Source organism: Pygoscelis adeliae, unplaced genomic scaffold (assembly GCF_000699105.1).
Source record: "Pygoscelis adeliae isolate BGI_AS28 unplaced genomic scaffold, ASM69910v1 Scaffold84, whole genome shotgun sequence".
In the NCBI taxonomy this organism is placed as follows: Eukaryota; Metazoa; Chordata; class Aves; order Sphenisciformes; family Spheniscidae; genus Pygoscelis; species Pygoscelis adeliae.
In genome coordinates this window covers 484657-506620 of record NW_008824754.1, presented here as the reverse complement: position 1 = coordinate 506620, position 21964 = coordinate 484657, and the positions used below count along the sequence as shown (strand labels likewise).

General features: G+C 43.5%; 1 protein-coding gene across 5 annotated transcripts in view; it reads right to left on the bottom strand.

The window, feature by feature from the left end:
* The window catches only part of ME3 (malic enzyme 3, NADP(+)-dependent, mitochondrial), a 69400-nt gene that overhangs the window by 46025 nt on the left and 1411 nt on the right, over positions 1-21964 (bottom strand). For all 5 annotated transcript variants that reach the window (XM_009323451.1, XM_009323450.1, XM_009323447.1 and 2 more), the window contains exons 2-3: positions 14920-15053; positions 13209-13358 (exon numbers count right to left, since the gene is read on the bottom strand). In XM_009323451.1, the coding sequence (XP_009321726.1) occupies positions 13209-13358; positions 14920-15053 (284 nt within the window). The remainder of the gene's footprint in view (positions 1-13208; positions 13359-14919; positions 15054-21964) is intronic.

The window sequence follows — 21964 nt, the reverse complement described above, 5'->3', positions numbered from 1 at the left end:
ACCACACAAGACCTTTTCTCATCCCTAAGCCAGGGACATTTTCTTTTCCTTTCCGATTTTGTTCTGGCTGAGTTCATGGAAGTGCTTCAGGAATTATAAAGCTACACAGCTTACCATGTGAGCCATGGGAAGGATTCTGCTGTGGTGCTCAGTACTGGTTAGATCTTGGCCATCCTGATGGCATTTTGAAAGACCCACAATGAAGACAATCCCAGAACTGCAAGGCTCATTTTAGAAAGAGTTTAGGGACAAGGGAGACAGGACACATTTGATGCCCAGAGGAAGCAATGCCAGACACTGGTGATGGCTTTTTAGCATAGCATTCATTTCTTTTAGACATTTGGGAAGGAACAAGTTTTAACATGTCTCAGGTATTAGGAAACCAAAATATTCTTTAATGCTTTCATTCAATGAGTGGTTACTTCTTCAAAAAGGCAAAGTAGTGTTCCCATTTCTGATCTTCGTGGTTAGCAATGCGGCCTTGTGAGCTATTTCCCCTTAGAAGAAATGGTGTACGATGGAGCCAGGAGTGCTATCTCTAAATCACTGTTGTTTATTTACAGAGAATGTGCAAAGCTTCATTTCCTGAAACTCACGGGGGAGTGAAAAAGATTACGCAACTCCTTTCCTCACAGCTCCAAATGTCTCCTCACCTCCCTTCTACCCAAAAGTCTCCCTCCCTTTCCCTAATAGCTTTTCCTTGGCAATTGCCAATGCTTCTGTGGCTGTGTTTGCAACATTCCCGGTGTTGTCTCGCCCCACTTTTCTAGCCTACTACTGCCTCTGACATGCAATCAAGCAGAAATCCAATGCAATCAATGCCTTTGCTTTATCAGGTTCCATGTAAAACCTCTTTGGCCAGTGCTGTGCTCCTCTTGCAGTCTTGTCCTGCGCTGTGGTTTTGGGTAGCACTGCTACGAACTTCAGTTGACTGTTTACATCTATACAATTAATGGCCTCTTTACACTTATCATATATGAATAACAGTCAGCAATTGTATCAACCGACTTCACCATCCTGGTCAAAAGCCACAGAAGAGCAGAACAGATGATGGCAGGCATCATGAGTCAATGTTTTCATCTGGATAGGAAAGGCTCATTCTCAGAACAAAAATGCTCAGGACAAAGGTTAAGCATCTCCACTCACAACCTGAAGGTGATAAAATCCTGCCCCCATAAAAGTCATTGGGTGTTTTGACTTAGTAGGGCGTGGACTTCCCTCAGAACGGGTAGGAAGTCCATGGGAAGCCATTGCTTAAAAAATTAACGAACAAAATAGATGAGTCAGATCTTTGCCAACATCCAAGCCTGCACGAGGCTGGCATTGAACAGTGATGAAAAGTTGTGAGACAGCGGTCAGAAACCTACACTGAGATACGAGGTTGCACAGGAAAGGGCTCTGCCAGGCACGGCACAAGGTGACCTTCTGCAGTGATCACAGCCATAGCCTTACATAAAGGCATGATGCTCTTGGAAAGCTTTGAGCAAGACTGTATCAGAGTAACATTGAGGTTCACCTGGAAAAATTATCTTCACACTCAGGAAAGAAAAAGAGAAGTTGGCTTGTCACTGTGGAAGGATGCTGACTGCTGCTGCACGCCGCTCTGTGCTCTTTGGAGTTTGGTTGAATTATGCCCCAAGCTCAGATGGACCAGTAGGTATTTTGTCTGTCCAAGGCTGCAAAGGGGACACACACAAGGGAGGGATCAGCTGATGGCCTTGGCTTTTGTTGCATGCTAACCACAGAAAACTGTCACTGCTGTGCCCAAAGAACAGGCTGGAGGACCCGCTCTGGATTAAAGGCCAGTCTCTGCTAGAGATGCAGTAAAACGTGGTTACAGTAAAGCCCTACATTTGGTTTTATTTATTTACACTTTCAAGCCTCATACAAAATTGACAGGTTGAGCAATATGAGCCTCTAGAGACATTTCCACCAGCTGCGCCCCTATTGTTGATTTTTTTGGTTCAGGTCTCTGCCAGAACAGGATAAGAGGCTTCAGAATAACAAAATAAACTTTGAAATCGCTTGGCTCTTTCAGGGAGCTTGAGATTATAAATGCCTGTGGGCTGCAGGCTTTGGAGAGAAAGTATGTGCTAGCATGCACTGATTTGTCTAAATACAGTACAATTAATCATCAAATTGGACAAAATCTCTGTGGTGATTCATCAGCTATTTTTGCAGATTTGTTATAATAAAAGCCAAGAACTTTTTGTTGTTTTAGATAATTTTCTTCGTAAATTGTAGGATGCTGCACAGTACCCTGAGGTACTGATGAAAAAATAATAGAAACCAAGCACAATCAACTACTAATGAAATCTATACAGAGATTTATAAGGCAATATCCTATAACTTAAGAGATTTAATTACAAATAATCTGCAAGGTGAATGATTACATTAATATTATAAATGTCCTTAAAATTGTCATCATATATTTTGGGCAGGAAAACCAAAGTTCGGTGTGGGAGCCAGAAGATGCAGGCTCCAAGGTACAGCAATGAAAGATTCACTATCCACACCAACCCCCCAAACCCACACAGGGAAATCTCCATCATCCTAAGGGATGGCAAGCAGCTAAGCTGTAGGAAACTGCCAAAGATCAGGAACAGAGAGAATTCAATGAGCACATACAAGTGATTGCTCCTAAATGCGGACAGCAACGCACACAGGCTTCAGTGGAAGCTGCAGCCCTCCCAGTTGTTTGGCATAGTCCAAATCCTGCCACAGCAGGAAGGTCCAGATCAGAGCCCAAAGCAAAGCTTTCAGATCCATCTCTAAGTCTGCCAAGTTATTAACACTCAGCACTATTTTTAGCAGGTTTTTTTTCCAGGAAAAGGGAGCTTATACAATCACTCTGTGTCCTCTCTTACCTGCTAGTTCATTTCAAGAAAATTTATCAGAAGGGCAAAGGTCTCAAAGATGTTTGTTCCTACACCCTTTTATGGAAATCACTGTTGAGATAAAGGGAAATGATAATGGGGTTGATGTCCCCACCACTCTGGGGAGGGGAACATAGACCTTCCTCTGACAATTATTCTGACAGTTGGCGAAAAAGATAGCTTGCAGGTAGACACAACATGTGCTGCTTCACACCTAGTTCCTACTGAGCCCTCACTAGCCCAGCCCTAGCAAAGCCTCAGAGCTTTCCTGGGCTGCAGGACTAAGCAGAAGGAAGAGAAAAGGAGGAAAAAGCTGACTGTAGAGGAAACCAAATGAAAAAAGGGAATGGTTATGGGGCAGGATCAAAAACGCACAGGTAGGAAACCAGAGGGGACAGCAAGCAGAGCACCCAAAGCTGTGCCTGCTGCTCCCTAAAGAAGAGGTGAGGGAAGGGGAGAAGCACAAGCTGGTGTGGGTGGCTATGGTGGATATGGAGAAGGGATGAAAGGGATGTGGAAGGGAACAGAATGTCTTGCAAAGGGGATGTGTTAGGGGACAGTGGACAGACATCAGGAGGAATTCTGGATTCATTGGTTCTGCTAGTCAGGAAACAGCCTAAAGAATAAATAGCTGTCTCTTCCTTCCCAGGGAGGGTCAATCAACAAAGACCAGCACAGCAACTACTGATATTGGTCATTATGCAGCAATGTGAAAATGCAGAGGGTTAGCATCAGGTCCCCAGTGAATCACTGCTATCCATAGTGAAGCATTAAGGGAGGCCAACAGACTCATATTGCTTTTGGCCTGTTGTGTGCCGCTTGTCCCTGCTGGGTTCTCAGGACAGAAGGGTTTAACCAGAGAATTGTCATGTCATAGCATAATTCAGTGGTTAAATCCTGTCTGTATTTCAAAACTTCGGAAACAATTTTTTTCTGGTGTCCTTTTCAGTAGTGGTGTTTCAACAGTGGTGGTTAAGAAGAGCTCAGAGATGATCCACATAAGGATTGAGCCCCTGGAGCCAAGACCTGGGTAAGAGCCAAGCAGGTCTGCAGCATGGGATCTGACTCTTGCTTACCCTCAGCACCCAGAGCTCCCTCCTTGCTGATGTGCAGGAGGGAGAGGGAGAAAACAGACTGTTCATAACTACTCTGCCACCCATGCGTAAATCTACAGATGCACATGGGTAAAGACCAGGCTTTGAGGTGAGACGTAAGATCCCACCAGTCAGGGATCCCACCAACCAGCAAGTGTGGGCATTTCCCTAATTCAGTATCCTTTGCTGCATTTAAGCTCATCGCGTTCAAGGGGCTTGAAGCCCTCCATTCAAAAACAACTTTAAGTGTAGGAAAATCTGACTCAGCTCTTGATTTTTCTCTGCCTTTTTGAAGGCTTAGGCCTAAACCTGCCTACGTGTTGGATGCTGGCAGTATCTCAGTAATTGGAAGATTACAAGGTTGTGAAGAGAAACGTGTTGAGATGGGCAATCAGTGCTGTTGCTCAGTGATGTTGATCAAGGAGCTCTTATCTGTTTTCACTGCTAAGCACGTAATGTATTCTGTTTTACTTGATAGTACAGAGGTTAAGGTGGGATGAAAAATCCCCGGGAAGTTAAATTAAGTCCTACCCTGATTATATTTCCTTCCTGAGCTGTGCAAATTCTTCCAAGACCCACACCTTCACTTTTAAAGTGCACTGCAGGGAGCCCCAAGAATGAACACAGAATTAGGACAAAGCTTGACAAAGAAAAGAAATATTATTTTGACAGTACCAGAGCAATCAGCTTTCAGATAAATTAAATCTAACTTGGCATATTCTGTCTTAGTGAATCCACCTAATAAACATTTTTGACTTTTGCCATAAATTGCAGCAAACACTGAAAATATCAGCAGCTTTTACAGCAGGTCTTCCACAATCATGTACGAACATGTGTGTGGCTTGCCTTGTCAAAATGAACGGTCAGTGTATCTGCACACAGAGTTCTCCAGAAAAAAAACCGAAACAAACACAGGAAAACCCAAGGAAGGTAAGAATTACAGTATCAAAGCACAGAAGCCCTCACTCTGTGCAGACCTGTTGGGGAAGTCTTTGGCAAATGCAAAACAGCTCTTTATGCTGCCTATTGATTTCTCTTCTCTTTCAGAAATGGATGCCCTGTAATAACAGGTTATTACCCTCTAATAAGAGGGTAAGGGTGCTAGCTTGCTAGCTCTGACACAGCCGTTATACAGCAACATGAGAGAGCATCTCTCAGTTACCTTTGCAGTACCATATAAAGGTCAATATAAATTATGTCATAAAAATGTATCATTTATTAATATAAATATTCCATAAACTAAACAGTTAAAAAAGAGGATTGCTCCTCATAAAAAATGTCCCCAAGTCACGATGCATAGTCCATGGGAGGCTGTCCCACAGCCCAATAGATATTGCTGTCCAAGGTTTCCACAATAGCTGGTGTTATTTCCCCTCCAATTTACATCCTGGTATTCATTATTCTAAATAATTCTCCTCTCTCCTCCCTGTCTTTGGCATTTTTTGTTTAAGGTGGGGTTGTTCCTTGGGGCAGCAGCATAGATTTATGCCAGATTAAATGCAAACACATCCTCTTGAATTTCCTTCACCAGGTCAACCTCTTTCTTTTGGCCAACTCCACCTCTTCCTTTGAGCTTCTCCTGGTAAATCAGGGGATTTCAACAGACCTAAATGTAAATCACCTCTGACAGCAGGGGAAAGCTTGACCTTCATAATGTCAGACTTTGCTGTTCACTTCAGTGGGCCTGAGATTTTACCTCATGCCCATGGAAGTTTCTCTCGAGTGTTAGAGCCATTGCACGTACATTTGGCTGAGGAAAAGTAAGAAAGAGATGGAGAAGACTGGAGATATGGAAGGAGGAGCACTGACTGTTTTTCTAATGAGAAAAGGGTCTAGGTCCTTTTTCACTCCCACCCCTATTTAATAACCCTGGTACAGCCTCACAGCCCCAGTAGTGTCCATCCTATTCCCCCAGTCTTCACAGTACCTCAGATCATGGCTGATACACCAGCTCTTCTCTCAGTACACCCAGGAACCAATCTGTGCTCCTCTCCTCATTTTGAGAACCACTTAACTGAAGGGGGAACAGAGAAGGGACAAGGATGGGGGTACAGCATGCTGAAATGACTTGCCTGGAAAAAGTGGGGTGAGCACAGAGGGAGCAGTGGGAACCCTTGAACCACTCTGCCACCTCTCAGCAGAGGTTTCCAGACAGGCTGAGCCGTTCTCAGCAGCCCTGGGCTCCCTCTGTGCTAATTGCTTCCTTCTCACCTACTCTAGCCATGGTCTTCTCCTCCTCATTCCATAATTCCTGGCCCCATAACTAGAACTAGATATAAGGAAGAAATTTTTTACACTGAGGGTGGTGAAACACTGTCACAGGTTGCCCAGAGAGATGGTAGATGCTCCATCCCTGGAAACTTTCAAGGTCAGGTTGGATGGGGCTCTGAGCAACCAGACTGAGTTGAAGATGTCCCTGCCCACGGCAGGGGGGATTGGACTAGATGACCTTTAGAGGTCCCTTCCAACCCAAACCATTCTATGACTATCTCCCACCTATATCCCCTACCAACGTGCTCCTGACTACATACTATGCCCATGATACTTTCCACAGATCCCCCCCCTTCAGTTTGTTACAAGACCAGTCTGCTCGTGGTGATGTTATCTAAATGCAGATCATGAAACGCATTCATCTTCTCTTACACTGACTTCAGCTGCTTCTGGAAGAAGGATGAACCAGGCTGGTGGCAACAAGAGAAGTTATGACAGTGTTTTTGCAAGAAGTAGAGACTGCCTAAAGGGGTTTCAAAGTACAATTTTCAGGACAATAATCCAAACTCCAGTCTTCCCACTCACTTTTGGTCTCCACTGTTTTACAGAAGAGGGAGTGCAGACAATTCTGTGGTTAGGGACAAATCTATGGGATTTAGATCTTTGTTCTAATTTCCATTTGGTTTGGGTTTAAAGTGTCTAGAAATGGCAGGTAACTCTCTCCTGCTGCTCAGACTGCACAACACCCTTAAAAAAAAAAGCCTCAGCAGAGCCAGATCTGTTGACAAGACAATTCTGTAGATTGACTGATGTTCCACTTGCTCATTTTTCATCAGACACACAGATCATTATTCTGTCAGACTTGATTTTCGCACCATCTGCATCCTGTTAGCTTTCATTCTCCAGGTTCAGCTTCACCCCAACATGTTTCACATTGTTCTGCAATCAGTCCTCAAGGATATTTATGTCTCCAGAAAAGGAGAGTGAACTTAAGCAAGTTTTTTCTGTCCCCATAGCTTTCCTCCAATGGTGACGCACCAACTGGTTCCAGTCCTGCTCTCAGAGGATGCCAAAAGCTTTTGCAGAGCAGCTGACAACTTTATATTTTCAAATACCAGTATGCTCATGAATTACCCAGTGTCTCAAGAGACTGTGGTCTTATGCCACTGTAATAAACTATCCCTCACTATCACAGAAGAAATAAAACCCTGATTCCATGCCCTGAGGTAAGTTCCGTCTCTGTTTTCTCTTTGTGAAAAAGTATAAAGTCTCTTTCCAAAGATATTGTTGCAATTAAAAGAGATCCTCCAGCTTAAAAAATACCTTTTAAATAGCATTGCACATGTTCTGTCCTGTGCTGCTTAAGGACCCCCATGATATTCATTAAGTACATTTTACATTGGAAAAAAAAAGAAAAAAGCAAAAAAGGAAAAAGGATCACAATACTACTATGCACTTTTCTTCGTAGAGGACTTTGTATCTTCACTCTAAATCAAAAAGGACTCTCAATCACAGTTTCAAAGCTTTTAGGGCTGGTCGAAGCATTTCCTAAGATAACGGTGACTCTATTAATGAGATCAAAGAATGAAAGTTCCTCCTTCCCTCTTTTAGTGTCTCAGAAAGTTGCAAGCCCTGCTCTGTTACACTTCATTCCTTCCCCCTACCAAATTTCTGATGAGGATGAAGAATCCCCAGGCTTTGAAAAGCAAACACTTCCAAGGCCCATGTTCCTTAATACCTAGGGTAACCTGGCCTTTGCTTGAAGCTACAATTATGTCATTGCTGCTGCTGAACATAAGCAAACCTGTCCTCCCCGTGCCTTCAGCAGCTTGCTCCTGCATCTGCACATCCCTTTCACCATGTCAGCACAACTCCTGTTGCAGCTGGCGGCGAACTGGCTATCTGGATTACCGCTAGTCTGGCCCAAAAAAGACTTGGATCTACCCACATTTATTCCTGAACCAGATCATTGCACAGATGCATGGACATTGGTGCAGGCACAAGGGCGGTGGAAAGGAGGAGTGAATAACCAGGGACGGATTGCAGGAGAGAGACTGCAAAGCTGTGTATTTCAGCCATAGGATCTGAAGCTGTAAAACTCTGCAAGAAATCTCCCTTAAGTCTGGGCCACCCTTGAGCATCAGGAATTACACCTATACATGATTCAAATCTTGTCACCTTGGGACACTGTTTCCAGCAATATACTTTGGCCTTGACAATGTGAATACATCTAGGTCCCCTCACAATTGTTCCAGAACTTGTGAAGGCAAATGTGGCAGCAGATTTTTTGTAACAAAACTACAACCGCAAGACCCTGAGACGCAAAATGTGGAGGAGCATAACCCGAGAAGCTCCCCAAGAAATGAGCATATTTGCCTACGTAGTCTTAGTCTCTTCCTGAGGTACCTGGTACTGGCCACTGCTGCAGACAGGATCCGTGGCTAGGAAGACTTGTCTTTGGACACAGTTGCTCTTCTCTTGTGCTTATTTAACGTAGTCTGATCGTGGAAGACAGAGATTTTGACAGGGTCCTTAGCATAAGCGTGACAGAGGTGAAATTGCTTGGTATTTCAACCTGTACTTACGGATTATACAATAATTTCTATTTTTAAAATTTAAAAATACAAAATATAAAATGACACTGTCCTTTGGCCTGAAGATTTTAATGCTTATGGCATGACTTTGAATAAACGAATACTGGTAACTCAGCAGGGAGCTGTCTGGAAAACAAGATAGGAAAAATGTTATTCAACATAGACACCTTCCAGTAAAAACTTCAGAGATCTTAGGGGACAGTGCCAGAATGTCGTTCTTAATAGTTTGATGGTTCCACCTCTCTTCCAGTTGTTCTAAAAACCTGAGTTTTCAGCATATAGGAAAAAGTCTGAGGCCACAGAAAAAGAAAAGCCTGCTTGGAGAATTTAAAGCGACTCCTGAAGAGAAAGGCAGCAGGAGTTTGGGGAAGAGACAGGAACCTGCTAGGGTACAGGAGCTCTGCCTGGGCCACCAGCAGAAGGGGGAGACTATGGGCATCATAGATGAGCGTGTTAAGAGCTGCATGTTTGCAAGTCTTTTTTTCCCAGTAGCTCTTTTCTATTGGTAAACAGAGAAAACCTGTGTTTTAAGACTGCTGGTTGTGTAGCTTTTCGAAAGGAAAGAACAGCAGATGTCTGATCCCATTTGGAGCAGATAAATCTGCTGGCGTTAAGAGCTGCATGTTTGCAAGTCTTTTTTTCCCAGTAGCTCTTTTCTATTGGTAAACAGAGAAAACCTGTGTTTTAAGACTGCTGGTTGTGTAGCTTTTCGAAAGGAAAGAACAGCAGATGTCTGATCCCATTTGGAGCAGATAAATCTGCTGGCAGAGAGGATGCCGGAGCCCTGACCTGGGACAGGGGGCTTTTTACCACAGAAATGCACGTAAAAAGTCCACCCTTAAGAATTTGTACATAGAGACCAGGAAAGGTAAAAAAGGCATTGAGCCCTGCAATTATGACAGTAGTATCTGGCAGACAAAATCTGCAGCCATGCGAACACTGATAAATGCATTCTGATGAGAGAAGCCCTGCTGGACCTCATAGGACTATTTTCAGATGCTCTTGTACAAGAATTGCTTTGTAAGCAAGTTACTTGTGCTTTAATCTTTCCAGGCTCAACCTTCAAATACAAAGCCAAGTACTAATGGGGCTGAGAAAGAGCTCAGCACAGGGAAGAAGTTTATTGTGTCCCCAGGTCACTAATTGCTGTTGCTGTGGCTGCAGAAAGACTGCATAATATTCTGTAGACTTCTCCCCTCACCATAAGCTGTGCTATATGTGCACGTCCATCCATGTTGGAGCACCATGTGGTGTTTTAAAACTGAGGTATCTCATCTTCCCTGCCTGATCAACAGCATTAAACGTGACAGTTTGGATGAAAAGGTGATTGCTGCAGCAAACATTCAAACCAGCTCCCCGTTGCCCAAAGAGTTGGGCTGGGAGGCGCGGCACTCCGGAGGACAGGTTTAGAAAGACTTTGAATCACCTGATTTGAGATGACCCAAAACCAACAGGACAGAGCTCACAGCAGGACACGTGGCGAGGAGAAATGCTAAGCACAATTATGGAGTGGCACATATCTGGTGGGGTAATCGTGTTAAAGAAAAGATTCAGAGGGAGAAGATGACAAATTGAATTACAGCAACCAGACCACTCGAAGGCGAGGGCACGCTGGGACGTGTTAGCAAAAGCTAAAAGCTAACTGCTCTGGTCCCCTCGGCACTGCCAGTCGTCCATGGCAAAGCAGTGCTCACTGCTCACTCTTCTGTCGTTCATCTCAGGAGAAATGTAGCCAAACAGGAGACTCCAGAGTGGGACAGCCTGGACAGAACAGCAAGAACTACAGGCAAGAAAACCACCAGGCTGAGCATGATCCCAGTTTTCTACCCTGAAAAGACTACTGTAGAGAGGATGACATTGGCAAAGAACATTTATGTTATATACTAGGGTAAAACCACTTTCTACTTATATGAGAGTTAAGTACTGGAATTGGGCTACATAGGGCAGCTTTATTGCAGATTTAAAATAAAACATAATCAGTTAATGAACAGGATTATATGATAAGGCTTCCTGTGACAACAGAGCTAAACTGAATGGCTTGGACATCCTCTCCAGTTCTAGTGCTATGTTCTCCCTAAAACAACAGTGAAATATATTTATGTGGGTGTCATTTTGTTTGAAAAACCTTCTGATGGAAATACAATTAGGTTAGAAGAATCACCTTTTCAGACTGTCAGTGCAGCTTAGGATAACAAACATGGGAAGAGCTAGAGATATAAACTTAGATCTTAATTCCTGAGCTCCCCAAATCTGCAGGTCCTAATGATTTTAGTAGAAAGTGTTGGCATCCTACCCTGAACTAAGTGTCTTACAGGCTGGCTCCTGATGTACACAGAATCATAGAATCATTTAGGTTGGAAAAGACCCTTAAGATCGAGTCCAACCATTAACCTAGCACTGCCAAGTCCACCACTAAACCATGTCCCTAAGCGCTATGTCTACACGTCTTTTCAATACCTCCAGGGATGGTGACTCAACCACTTCCCTGGGCAGCCTGTTCCAATGCTTGACAACCCTTATATACATAATATGCTCCAGGAGAGAAAATATATACTGCAAGACAATACGAGTCAGATCTACAAAAAAAGCACGTATGAATGCTTCTCATTTTAATCTCATCACTTCACATCATATAATAGCTCTTTTCTTTATGGAACAAAACCACTCTTTTGCTAAAACAACCTTGATTAAAACCAATCTGAGGTAGGCTGAAATTCGCTCTACATCTTCAGAGAAACAAACTCCCTGTCATAGGAAATTCAGTGTACTAAGGGCATGATAATTTACCCTTTCCTGCGGAAGCCACGGGCTGGAATCCAGAACAGCTCCAAGCCCAAGTTCAACAGCAAAACTGTCAGACTATGAGAACAGATGTTCTTACCACATTGGTAAAATACTGTGTGTTTAAAACATGAGAAAGAAGTGAGTTACAGGAAGGGGAATTCTCCAAAAGCAACAACTGCAGAAAGAGTCCGGTATATGGAAAGACACCCCTGCATTCCTGAGGATAACAGGGATGAAAAATAAAAGAGGCGAAGCTCCCAAATATTGTTTGAACTTCTTGCAGGGTAAAGGCAGATTGAAGGCAGAGATACAGTGGCTGGGAGGAGGAGTTGATCTTGATTAGCCGAGAACCAGCAGTGTGCTCTTCCCTGCCTGACAGTGCTCGCAGATCAACACCCGGGGACAGAGTCTGGGCTCTCTTCTCTCTGCTACCTTTTCCCCTGCCCAGAAGAACTAAGTGTCCTCCCCCTGTACAAAGAACAATTCCTTCTCTGGTTTCCTCATGCACACTGAGGAGGAAGAGGGGGTATGATCAAGGCTTGACTAGATGAATGACTTCACCATAGCCCAGCAGATGCAGAAGTGGGGTACCAGGGAACAGAACACAATTACCTGGGGTAGACACAAGCCAAAAAGCAATCCTGAGGAGCAGCTCATGTGAAAGAATACAGTGGCTTTAACAGAAATTTTGATGACAAGCAGGATGCAAGCGTGTTTGCCAAGATAATCTTATCCATAATATGTTAATCATTATCTGTCTACACAGCCCTTACATCTTCGAGGTCTGCCTCAGGGTCCCCCTGTGACCTTGAGTCAGTCAGTAGAACTTGCTTCAGTTTCCCCACCTATCACACTACTCTCAGCTGAAACTGCAATTAAACCTCATGCTTGTGCAATGCTTTTAAAATGGTATTATTCCATTCCTTTACTTTGCCTATTTCTATAGCAAAAGCTAAAATGTTTATCTGCCTACTGGTCCATTTCAAGGACAAAAAAATAAAAAGCTTGCAAAGAAAACTGAACCTTACCATTGAATTTTCAGGCTAGGGCTAAAACGTATTTCAGAATGCTAATGAGGATTTTATCAAAACATTAATCATTGAAAAGAATTATGCAGAACAGGGCCTTCCAACACGGTACACAGTGTTTAATGTTGCATGAATTTACACAGTAACTGTTCTGAGCAGCGAGGAAGGCACTGATGCAGAGCATCATCTCCTCAGAAAATGATTCTTGCGGGGTGGTTTGTGGAAGTCCATACAAAAGTTCAGCATCAGCACAACGTATCCAAAATCCAACAATTACTCAAACACCAGCACTGTAGAAGGTACTCAGTGCTCCTGAGACAGCAGATGGGGAGGGGTGCAGCCATAAGTTCAGAGAGCCATTTGGAGCTAAGTTGCACAGACTGTACAGTACTGTTTGAGAACAAAACCACTCTGTTTGCTGTTCATAGGAAGAAGGCAGAGCTATTCTCGACTCCCCAGCTCATCATCAAATGTACACACACGAAGCTGCTTGCTGGTCCATCTTTTGATGAGGGATCAAGTTTTAGATGCTTCGGGCCACCCACATAAAGATGGACTGTCGATACAAAAGAAACATTCACATGAAATTAAAAAAGGGGCAAGAACAGTCTCTTCACTCACCGTGGTCTCCTGAAAGCCAAACCATACTGCTGACAAGCGAGGCCAACTGTTGGGGTGTAAACGATGGGCATGAATCTCTCGATGTCAGAGGTCAGCACTCGATAAAAAAGCTTCTCGTTCCTATCTTGTAACGTCATAAGAACAATATACCTTAAAAGTAAAATAAAATAGATATGTATCAGTATTTACAGATGTTGGCAGTTTCATAAAAAGCAGTAGCTGGCTCACTCAGTACGTACTTAGTTCGCCCAAGCCCCGACACTCCTCAATGCTGCATCGTGAGAAGATGCTTGGAGCAAAATTTCCCAGAGGACCTGACCGGCTCCACCATCCTCACCGACAGCTCACAAAGACTCAGTAGAGCTGGAATTCAGACCCGTGCATGCCCTCAGAATTTTGGAATTGGCATTAAAAACAAATGCAATGGAAAAGGTCAAAAGAAGTCTTCAGGGCTACCTGGGACAGAGCCGGACATCATCTTTATTATCAAAATCTATTATGCAATCTATAAGTTGAAATATGCATATGTGCAAATATTAATTTGCAAATTTCAAAGCATTCTTTCCTAAAATATTTCCACAAAACCTCTCTCTCCACTATCCTGCATCCTCAATTACTTAATCACTAAACACAGAAGGATAGTTAAATCCCATATTTGGAAAAAAAAAAAGACAAAAATATTCATTTAGAAAATGAAAATGTTAAGTCAACTTTGTATTCTTAGTGTTGTCCAGACTTACACGTGCATCACCGGGTCTATATGACCACGTAGTGACTTAGAATATGTTACATTTGTCCAAAGATTTTCCTTTCCTGAAAATGCTTCATTGGCTAAGATTGAATTAGTCAATTTGAAGCCAGAAAAATGAAAACCTCAAAAATTAAAGAGAGATTACAAATGATTTTCTGTCTGAGAAACTTGTATGAACATAATGATGAACTCCCTTTTGTGTTCAGCGCCCAATCTTGCAGTGTGGCTTCGAAAAGGCATCACATGCTGCCCTCAATACACAATCTGCAAGATCGACACATGCATTTGTGACACAGAAAAGCCAATGCAATGGAGTTGCTCTACAGGGGAAGAGTCCTGCTGCCTCAGTCCCCAGATCAATAACAACTGAGACAGATGGAGAAGCAAACCCTACCGTCCGTCATGACAGAAGTCAAACACCATCTTCCATCAATAACCCAGATGAACAATACTGGACACAATGCAAGCTCAGGGACAGAAAGATTAGTCATTACACATCATTGCTTCTGTTTTGTTGGGTTTTTTTCCTACCAGTTGGCAGGTTCTTTCTGTTCTTCCAGCCAGTATTTCAGTGAATGTATTGATGAGCACACAGACAGGCACATGCACTACATGTGTTCACTCTATCTCCAGTGCTCTGGGGCAGGGACTGCCTTTTCATCATGTACTTGCACCCAAAGTATAGTGAATTGCCAGGCTAATACCAGTGATCTCCAGCAATGTGATGGTAGAAAAAAGCAGTACCAGTGCTATTTTGGGACTGGGATGGCATGTAACTGAGCTGACAGCACACAGGCCAGAATAAACGCTCCTGGTGCTGGAGAGTATGGACAGGGGGAAAAAAGTGACTCTGAAGGAAACCTGTGTGCCTTGAAGCAGGATCCTCAAGCCTTCCCAGGAGCTTTAAAGAACTGAAAATTAAAGGGAGAGGAAGGAATAAATAAGATGTTTTTTACATACTTGTCTAGATCATTAGATTTGTTCTCGTAGTTTTTCATAACACGGAGGACTTGAACATCTTGGCTCAAGAAGCAAGGAGGAAGGAGGCCGTGAATTCCGAGCTGCAGCCTCTCTTCAAGTGTAAAAGCCATTCCCTAGGAAGAAAAGAGGAAGGCACGTTCAAACAGCACGATATGCACTACCGGATAGGATATCCAAGAGGAAAGCAAGCAACAGCAGGCAGCCCCCGAGGCCCTGGAGGCAGTCCTTGGCTGCAGGGAGTGCAGGGCTCAGACCACCCTGACCCTACAGCTTCTGGATTAGCAGTCCCTTGCGCCAGCAGGGCTTTGATGATTCACGCTTTTCTGCCATTTGAATTTGGTTGGTCTCTGTAGTGTATAAAACCTTATAGTGTATACATCCTTAGGGTTTCTTTCACTTTATGCACTGACATTACTTAATTAGCTCACGCCTACAAGTTTCAATGGCCTTCCTGAAAGCCCAGCTCTCACAATCCTTTACAAATCACATATGAGGTTTAGATTTGGATACTGATTTGGATACCCAACTCATCAACTCATCAACTCATCATAGCATACCCAACTCACCAACTTCAGTTACCTTCTAGTTTTCCACCAGACACAATGTGTATTAATGGCATATTAGCAGCACAGAAGACAGACTTGACGTGTAGGATGCTTTCTCAGTGCCAAACCTTTTTTTTTTTTTAATTCAAGGAGCACACAGAGTGGCACAAGTCTTATTAAGTAGCTGACACTGGCCCACAGCTGAAGCTCAAATGTTAGCTTGTGTGGGATATCCCTGCTCTTACAGGACAATTTCATCCTTCCTAGGCAGAAGCCTGAGCGTGTCCTGCTCCCGTGCATGAAGGGGCTGATGCTCCAGCAGCACCCTGCACTGGACTCAGCCCGATGAACAGCAATGGTAAATGCATTCTGCAGTCTGGGAAGAAGATTATAAAAGGTCTTAGTCCTTAATTAATGGGATTTCTGCTATGCTGATAGCAGATTAGACAGCAGGATAGAAGAAAACATTTTTAGAAGCGTCTAAGGAGCTTAGATCCTAATGAAAACTTCACCCATAACTAACCAACTGATTCATATCTTGTTGAACAGCTGGCAGTAAATATTCAAAATCAGTAATTATTGGACTACTTCTACTCAAGCACACAGACAAATGCTTGAAAAAATCCTAATGAGCAGCTTTATGACTACATAGCTGCTAAACTGCTATTTTATTCCATGGATTTAGTGTTTTTCTATGACAAATAACTGTTATTAATGTTGCACAAGAAAAAACTGAGGACATATCTCGATGAACTTGGTTTTGGCAGCCTTCCCTCACCTCCTGTTGCTTGTTCCTGTCCCCGTGCCATCCCAACGGTTGTGCCAGCACAAGCATGTGTGCAGTCACATGGTTAATCAGCGAGAAGAAGTACCTGGATTAAAAATAACCAGGTCATTTGAGCTCGGAGCAGCTCCCCTGGCTGATGATACACCATAGGTGGCTCTACAGACACTGGCAAACCTGGGCACAGCCACTGGGGACATACAGCCGTGGGAATGGACCACTGGAAGAGCCACTCACTTGTCAGTGGTGCGGCTGCTGGTGAAAATGTTTGTCAGACTACCAGCGATACCAAGTAACCTGTGACAGGATAGAGGAAAGGACTGAAACTGATTCTCCTGTTTGCCAGATCCATGCTTTGTACATAGTGTGACACCTCTTTTATTACTAAATTGTGCACTAGCGCAAATTTAAAAAAAAAAAAGTCTTCATTTATTTCAGATAAGATATTCAGGACATCTGAGAAGAAAACAATTTTTATCCCACAAGCATTTTCACAGATTTTTTCTGCTCTGTATCAGGATAGAGCCAAGTATTTTCCAAATCTTTGATGCAAGAACATGGCAGAGAGAAATCATTCCTCTTCTAGCCAGCAGACAAGGAATCAGCAGTTGCCTGGGAGGCAGGAGGTCAAGCTTTTGCTGTCAAACCCAGAAATGGCATCAAGGTCTCTGCGGTCATTGGTGAATGTTGTACCCAGGACATGGCTGAGTCTGCTGAAGTGCCTGACATTTCTGACCCAAATTTCCTTCCTGGACCTGACCTGAGAAGCCTTCCCCCAAATGAGTTTCATAGCAGAACTGGTATGTTCCCACAAGATAAAGTTTGAGGTTTTGTGAGTCATCATTTCTGAATTTAAAAATAAAACCCAACACATTCTCATCAGAAAACTTGCAACCATCTGTATTCTCCAGATTGGAAAAATCTGAAATAGTAGACTAAGATCAACACTGAACAGCAGCTCTACATCAGTAATTGGCTTTACACTGACAATATTGTATCACGGCAGGGAAAATACAGCTACTGCGAATGTCAAAGATTATCTGCAATGAATGGAAAAGAAAAGATACAATTTCAAATCATTTACTTCCTGCGACCTTTGAACATGGAGGATAGATAACGGGAGACAGAAGTATTTGGCACTAAATACTCCGCTTGCTTGTCTAGAGAGAGTCACATCACAGGTTGGCTGATCAGGGTCACAGACCTGAGCCCCCTCATGCCCTGGAACAAAAATGAAGCTCAGCAAAAAAAGTAAACCAGTGGCAGTTACTCTTCTAAAAGAGAAAGGGATAGAAAAGGCAGAAATGCAGTATCCTAGGCATTGCTGCCCCCAACCACTAAAAATCTTCTTCGGGTACTTTTTCAATAGGAAAAAAAGGCCTTTCAGTTATTTTCCAACCACTAAAATAGTGAAAAGTTTCAATACTTCATCAAATGATCACACATCCAATACAAGCAAAAATTTCTACATTTCAACTCATTTCTATTCAAAATAATACCATGACGCCTTACAGAAACAGCAGTCTGCATGCCCACCAGTAACCCCCTTTTCTTTTTTCCAGTGGGTTGGGCTCTGCCTGAATGACATCTCCTACCACCCAGCATGGCCAGGAGCATCCAGCTTCCCTTTACCCAGGGGCAGTGTGAGAGCGGTGATGCAGTTACAGCTGCCACGAAGGTGAAGCACTTGTATTTGGGCACTTGCCCTTCAGTCCTGCTGGGCTTTTTTTCTCCCTTTGTGGGAGGAACTCACCAGGCTGAAAAGCATTCAAGCAGTGTGCTGGGAAGCCTCTTGAAGTGGTATTGGGATTTAATGTAATAATTAATAAGATTGAATAGGGTCAAAAGGGAGCATGGGGTTGTAGAGCAGTTTGTCTGTGTAACTTGGGCTGGGAAGGACATTTGTGCATGCCTTGGGCACAACTCTGCTTGGTGCTTAAATTCTGGCTAGTTTTTAGGTCTGTGTAGTGCCAGGAGTCCACTCGCCAGTGTCAACCCACTATTTCAAGACACTGCAAACTCAAGACTCTGAACTTGAATCTGAAGCATTCTGGAGATCTATGCACACGGATGCACGTTTTTGGATTGCGAGAGCAGATTAAACTATTTAAACACAACCACAGTTATGCTGTTAAAGGTCCAAGGGTAAGCATGGTTGTACTAGTATTTGGCATCTCTAGCTCACTGCACTTTTGCGCTTACTGCATCCGAATGAGCTATACCAGTGTAAGCATCTTCATACTGGAGTGATTGCAACTACATGCGATGAGGAACCTGCTGCCTTCACAACCAGTTAAATCTCCAAAACACTTTTAAGTACAGAGCTGGTCCATCATACAGTGGCTCTGTGGCAGGGCTGGGAGCAGAGCAGAAATTGCCTGGCCTAACTTTGAAGGCTGCTTTCTGAAGTTTCTTGGAAGGTCTAGGAGTAGGACCCCTGGGTGAAGTGGTTATATTCACTGAAACAGCACAGCGTGAAATGAATTTGGAAACACATTCTGCCCCAGATCAAAAGCTGGAATTTCCTGAGGTATTGCTATGTTTAAGATTAAAGCTTTTAGGGTTGGATTTTTTTTTAAAGACTGCCTGAAAGCCATATTGTACCACTCTTATTCTGGTCTTGAAAGGTCTAATGATTAGATGGTGAGCCACAGCCCTGCAGAGCTAAAGCCAGGTGCTCCGATTCATTTTTAAATGTGTGGGAAATGAGTTGTCATGGAGAGGGCAGATGCTATGTCACTACCCAAAAACAAAGGCAAAAATATCAGCTGCCCACAAGGCTTCACGCCACACAGGGGCTAAGTGAGGGTTTTGTGCTGAAAAAGGCTTGCTGCAAAGAACCTCACAGGCTTCTGTTTTCTTATCGCTGACAGAACCAAGTCTGTTATGTGGCAGCTCCCTCTTTGCAGCTCAAGCCCATAAAAGCCACTTATTTTAGAAACTAAAGGGCAAAGCCAATTCACAGATAATGATTAGTTTTATCACTGCCTGAACTCTCCAGCAGTGAGAAGTGGGTGTTTCACTCAGGGATGAATACAAGCAGGAGGGATGCAAGCATGGTTTAGCCTTATAATTTACTCATTATAGATCTTACTTCTGTAGGTGGGAACAAAGACACAAAATGGTAGTTCCTAGGGTATCATGAAACTCTCGTTAAGACAGTGGGGGCTTAATCAAGGGCTGAATGAGGCCTTAGCTAGTGTAGAATATGCAGAGTCCACTGCAGCTCAAACCACCTCCAGCTGCTCAGCATCTTTTCGGAGCGAAGTGCTTACTGCATCTTTCCACACCCCTGTGCTCGAGTGCAACTAGGAGCCACAGCACAGGGAGGGCTGTGGGGTGGCTTGCATGACCAGACCAAGGGGTTCATGCAGTTTGTACAGTCCCAGGCCGTTGCCTCCCGTGACGCCAGGACTCAAACCGTGGTTCTCAGGCAGCCTTTAGGACTACAGTCCCTAATCCACACAATTGAAACCTGGCCTGGCAGTCTCTGAGCTGAGTAAACAAGGATCAGTGACCATCTCCCAAGCCTTTGGAAACAGTCCCTGGAAGAGGGAACTTCCTAGTCTGAAAAGAGCAGAGTGCTGGAAGGGGACACGGGGGAAATACAGACACACAGGGATCACCACTGCAGGCTGCAAGAGCAGGCACAGCTAATCCGCTTCTCCTTTATAATTAGTATGTTAACAGCCATGCTAGGGAAGTCCTAATAGTCAGGGAACTTAATAAGCTTATTCCGTACAGATTTTTTTCCATCGATATTTGCACCTGTCCAATTTTACAGCCGGGATGTACTAGACTATCTGCAAGTAAAGTTCCTCCCGTAAGGGGTCAGCGCCAGAAGCTAAAGTAATCCCCACAGAGACTGCACACAGGGGCTGGGGAGCAGAAAGCAACAGCAGAAAACATCAATTTTCTACACTGTGAAAGATTTTTCTACAAAGGTCAGATCCTACTGTGGCCTCCTCAGCTCCAGCTGACTTGATAACCCTCTTCACAGTGCTCCTTCTCAGCTACTCAAGCTTCTCTTGCTGGCGTGGACGGACTGCCACAGGCCCTGTCCTGCACTGCACCCCACCCTGGAAAAGCTGTATTGAAAATATTATTTGCATAAAAAGAAGGAAGGAGGCACATCGGAGGGGTAATCCTTTATTTTCTCATTTTAAATGTCTTGTAGCTTCTTATTACCTTTAATTTGTATGTGTTTGTGCTCTTAAGCTTGGAAAAAACCCAAACCCGTGATGCTTTGGGGTATGGAGAAGACATCGTTCAGCGTGTCTTCTCTGAAACCTGGAAGGATTCCCCACTGTGCCTTCTCAGCAGTTATTGCCGGGCAAACCTTTTGTTGACTGTGATTTACAAACTCTCCTCACGGTGTCTATGCCTCTTTCTGGGTTCAAAGTCACTAGCTGAAAAATCCCACACTCTTGGCCATCCCCTTTGTTACAAAGTGATATAATTGTGGATTTCTAATCCTTTCATATCGTTGTTCCTTCCTCTCCCACAGAGCCTGGGAATGCTAAAAAAACCTCCAAGACAAAGATAATTAAGCAACTCGACTTCATGTTTGTTTCAGTTCCTGGGGAACCATCTTTAATGAGGTCCACTAATTTAATTACAACATGAGTTGTCCCTACTATTAATGAGGTTTTACCAGTAACTCTTTTGCTTTGTTCAAGTAACTTCCTTTCACTGGATTAAAGGGACATGTTTCCATTATTATTCTCATATTTACCTTGTCTTACAACTTTTGATTTACACCAATGTAAGAGTGAGCAGAACTGGAATATGCCGAAGTCCCTGTGCCAGAATACTTACTGACCAGGGACCTGACCCTGCACAGTTTATCTCACAGAAGTAAACATCCTGATGAGGACATCCCTGATGGGCATGTGACGGGCAAGATGTGACAGAGTCACAGGCAAGAAGAAGCAAAGCCATGCTGTTCCCACATGTTACAGGAGGTTTACCTCAATAAATAAAACTCATAAGCCACATGTCTTCAGGGTTTTATTCCTTAACCCATAGGAATAACTTCAGTGTAAAGCTCCTCAAGCCCTGCACTGTGATTTCAGAGTGCAGGGGTACAGCTCTATACCGAATTTAGCAGAGAACTCATTACTATTATTTCCCACAGTTCACCAGCCTCCAGGGCAGCAATTTTTCCTCCATAGAAGAAAAAAAAAAAAAAAGCAATCCATATGCTAGAAATTATACGTGTTTTGTCTGCAAACAAGTTCCTGGTGCATTGAGAAAAACAGATTTTTAAAACTGAGCTAGACAAACTTCCCCAAAGAACAGCTGGTTTGGCAGGCTGGTTTTGTGAAGGATCTATGGACTTCGCAGATGGTCAAAAATAGCATCATTGCTCTATTGATAGGAAAGGTGGAGATAGACAATTAATGCCAAGTAAGAGGTGACAAGATACAGCTTGTTTTTTAAGAAACTCAAATTCTGGGCCAAATTCAATGCCTTCCTTCTTCCCACAAAAGCAGTATTAAGATCCCCATGGAGTTCTAGCCAAGCTAATGGAACTACTTCTTTGGCTTTAGTGAGAAATAGATCAGGCTGACATGTCTTTTCGTTTTGACTAGACTCACAAATGTCTTTATATACATGAAGTGTCTAAATACAAGCTTCAGTGTCTTTCAGTAAAAGAGAAGAGTAAAATCATGGCATGGAGAATAGGACTGCC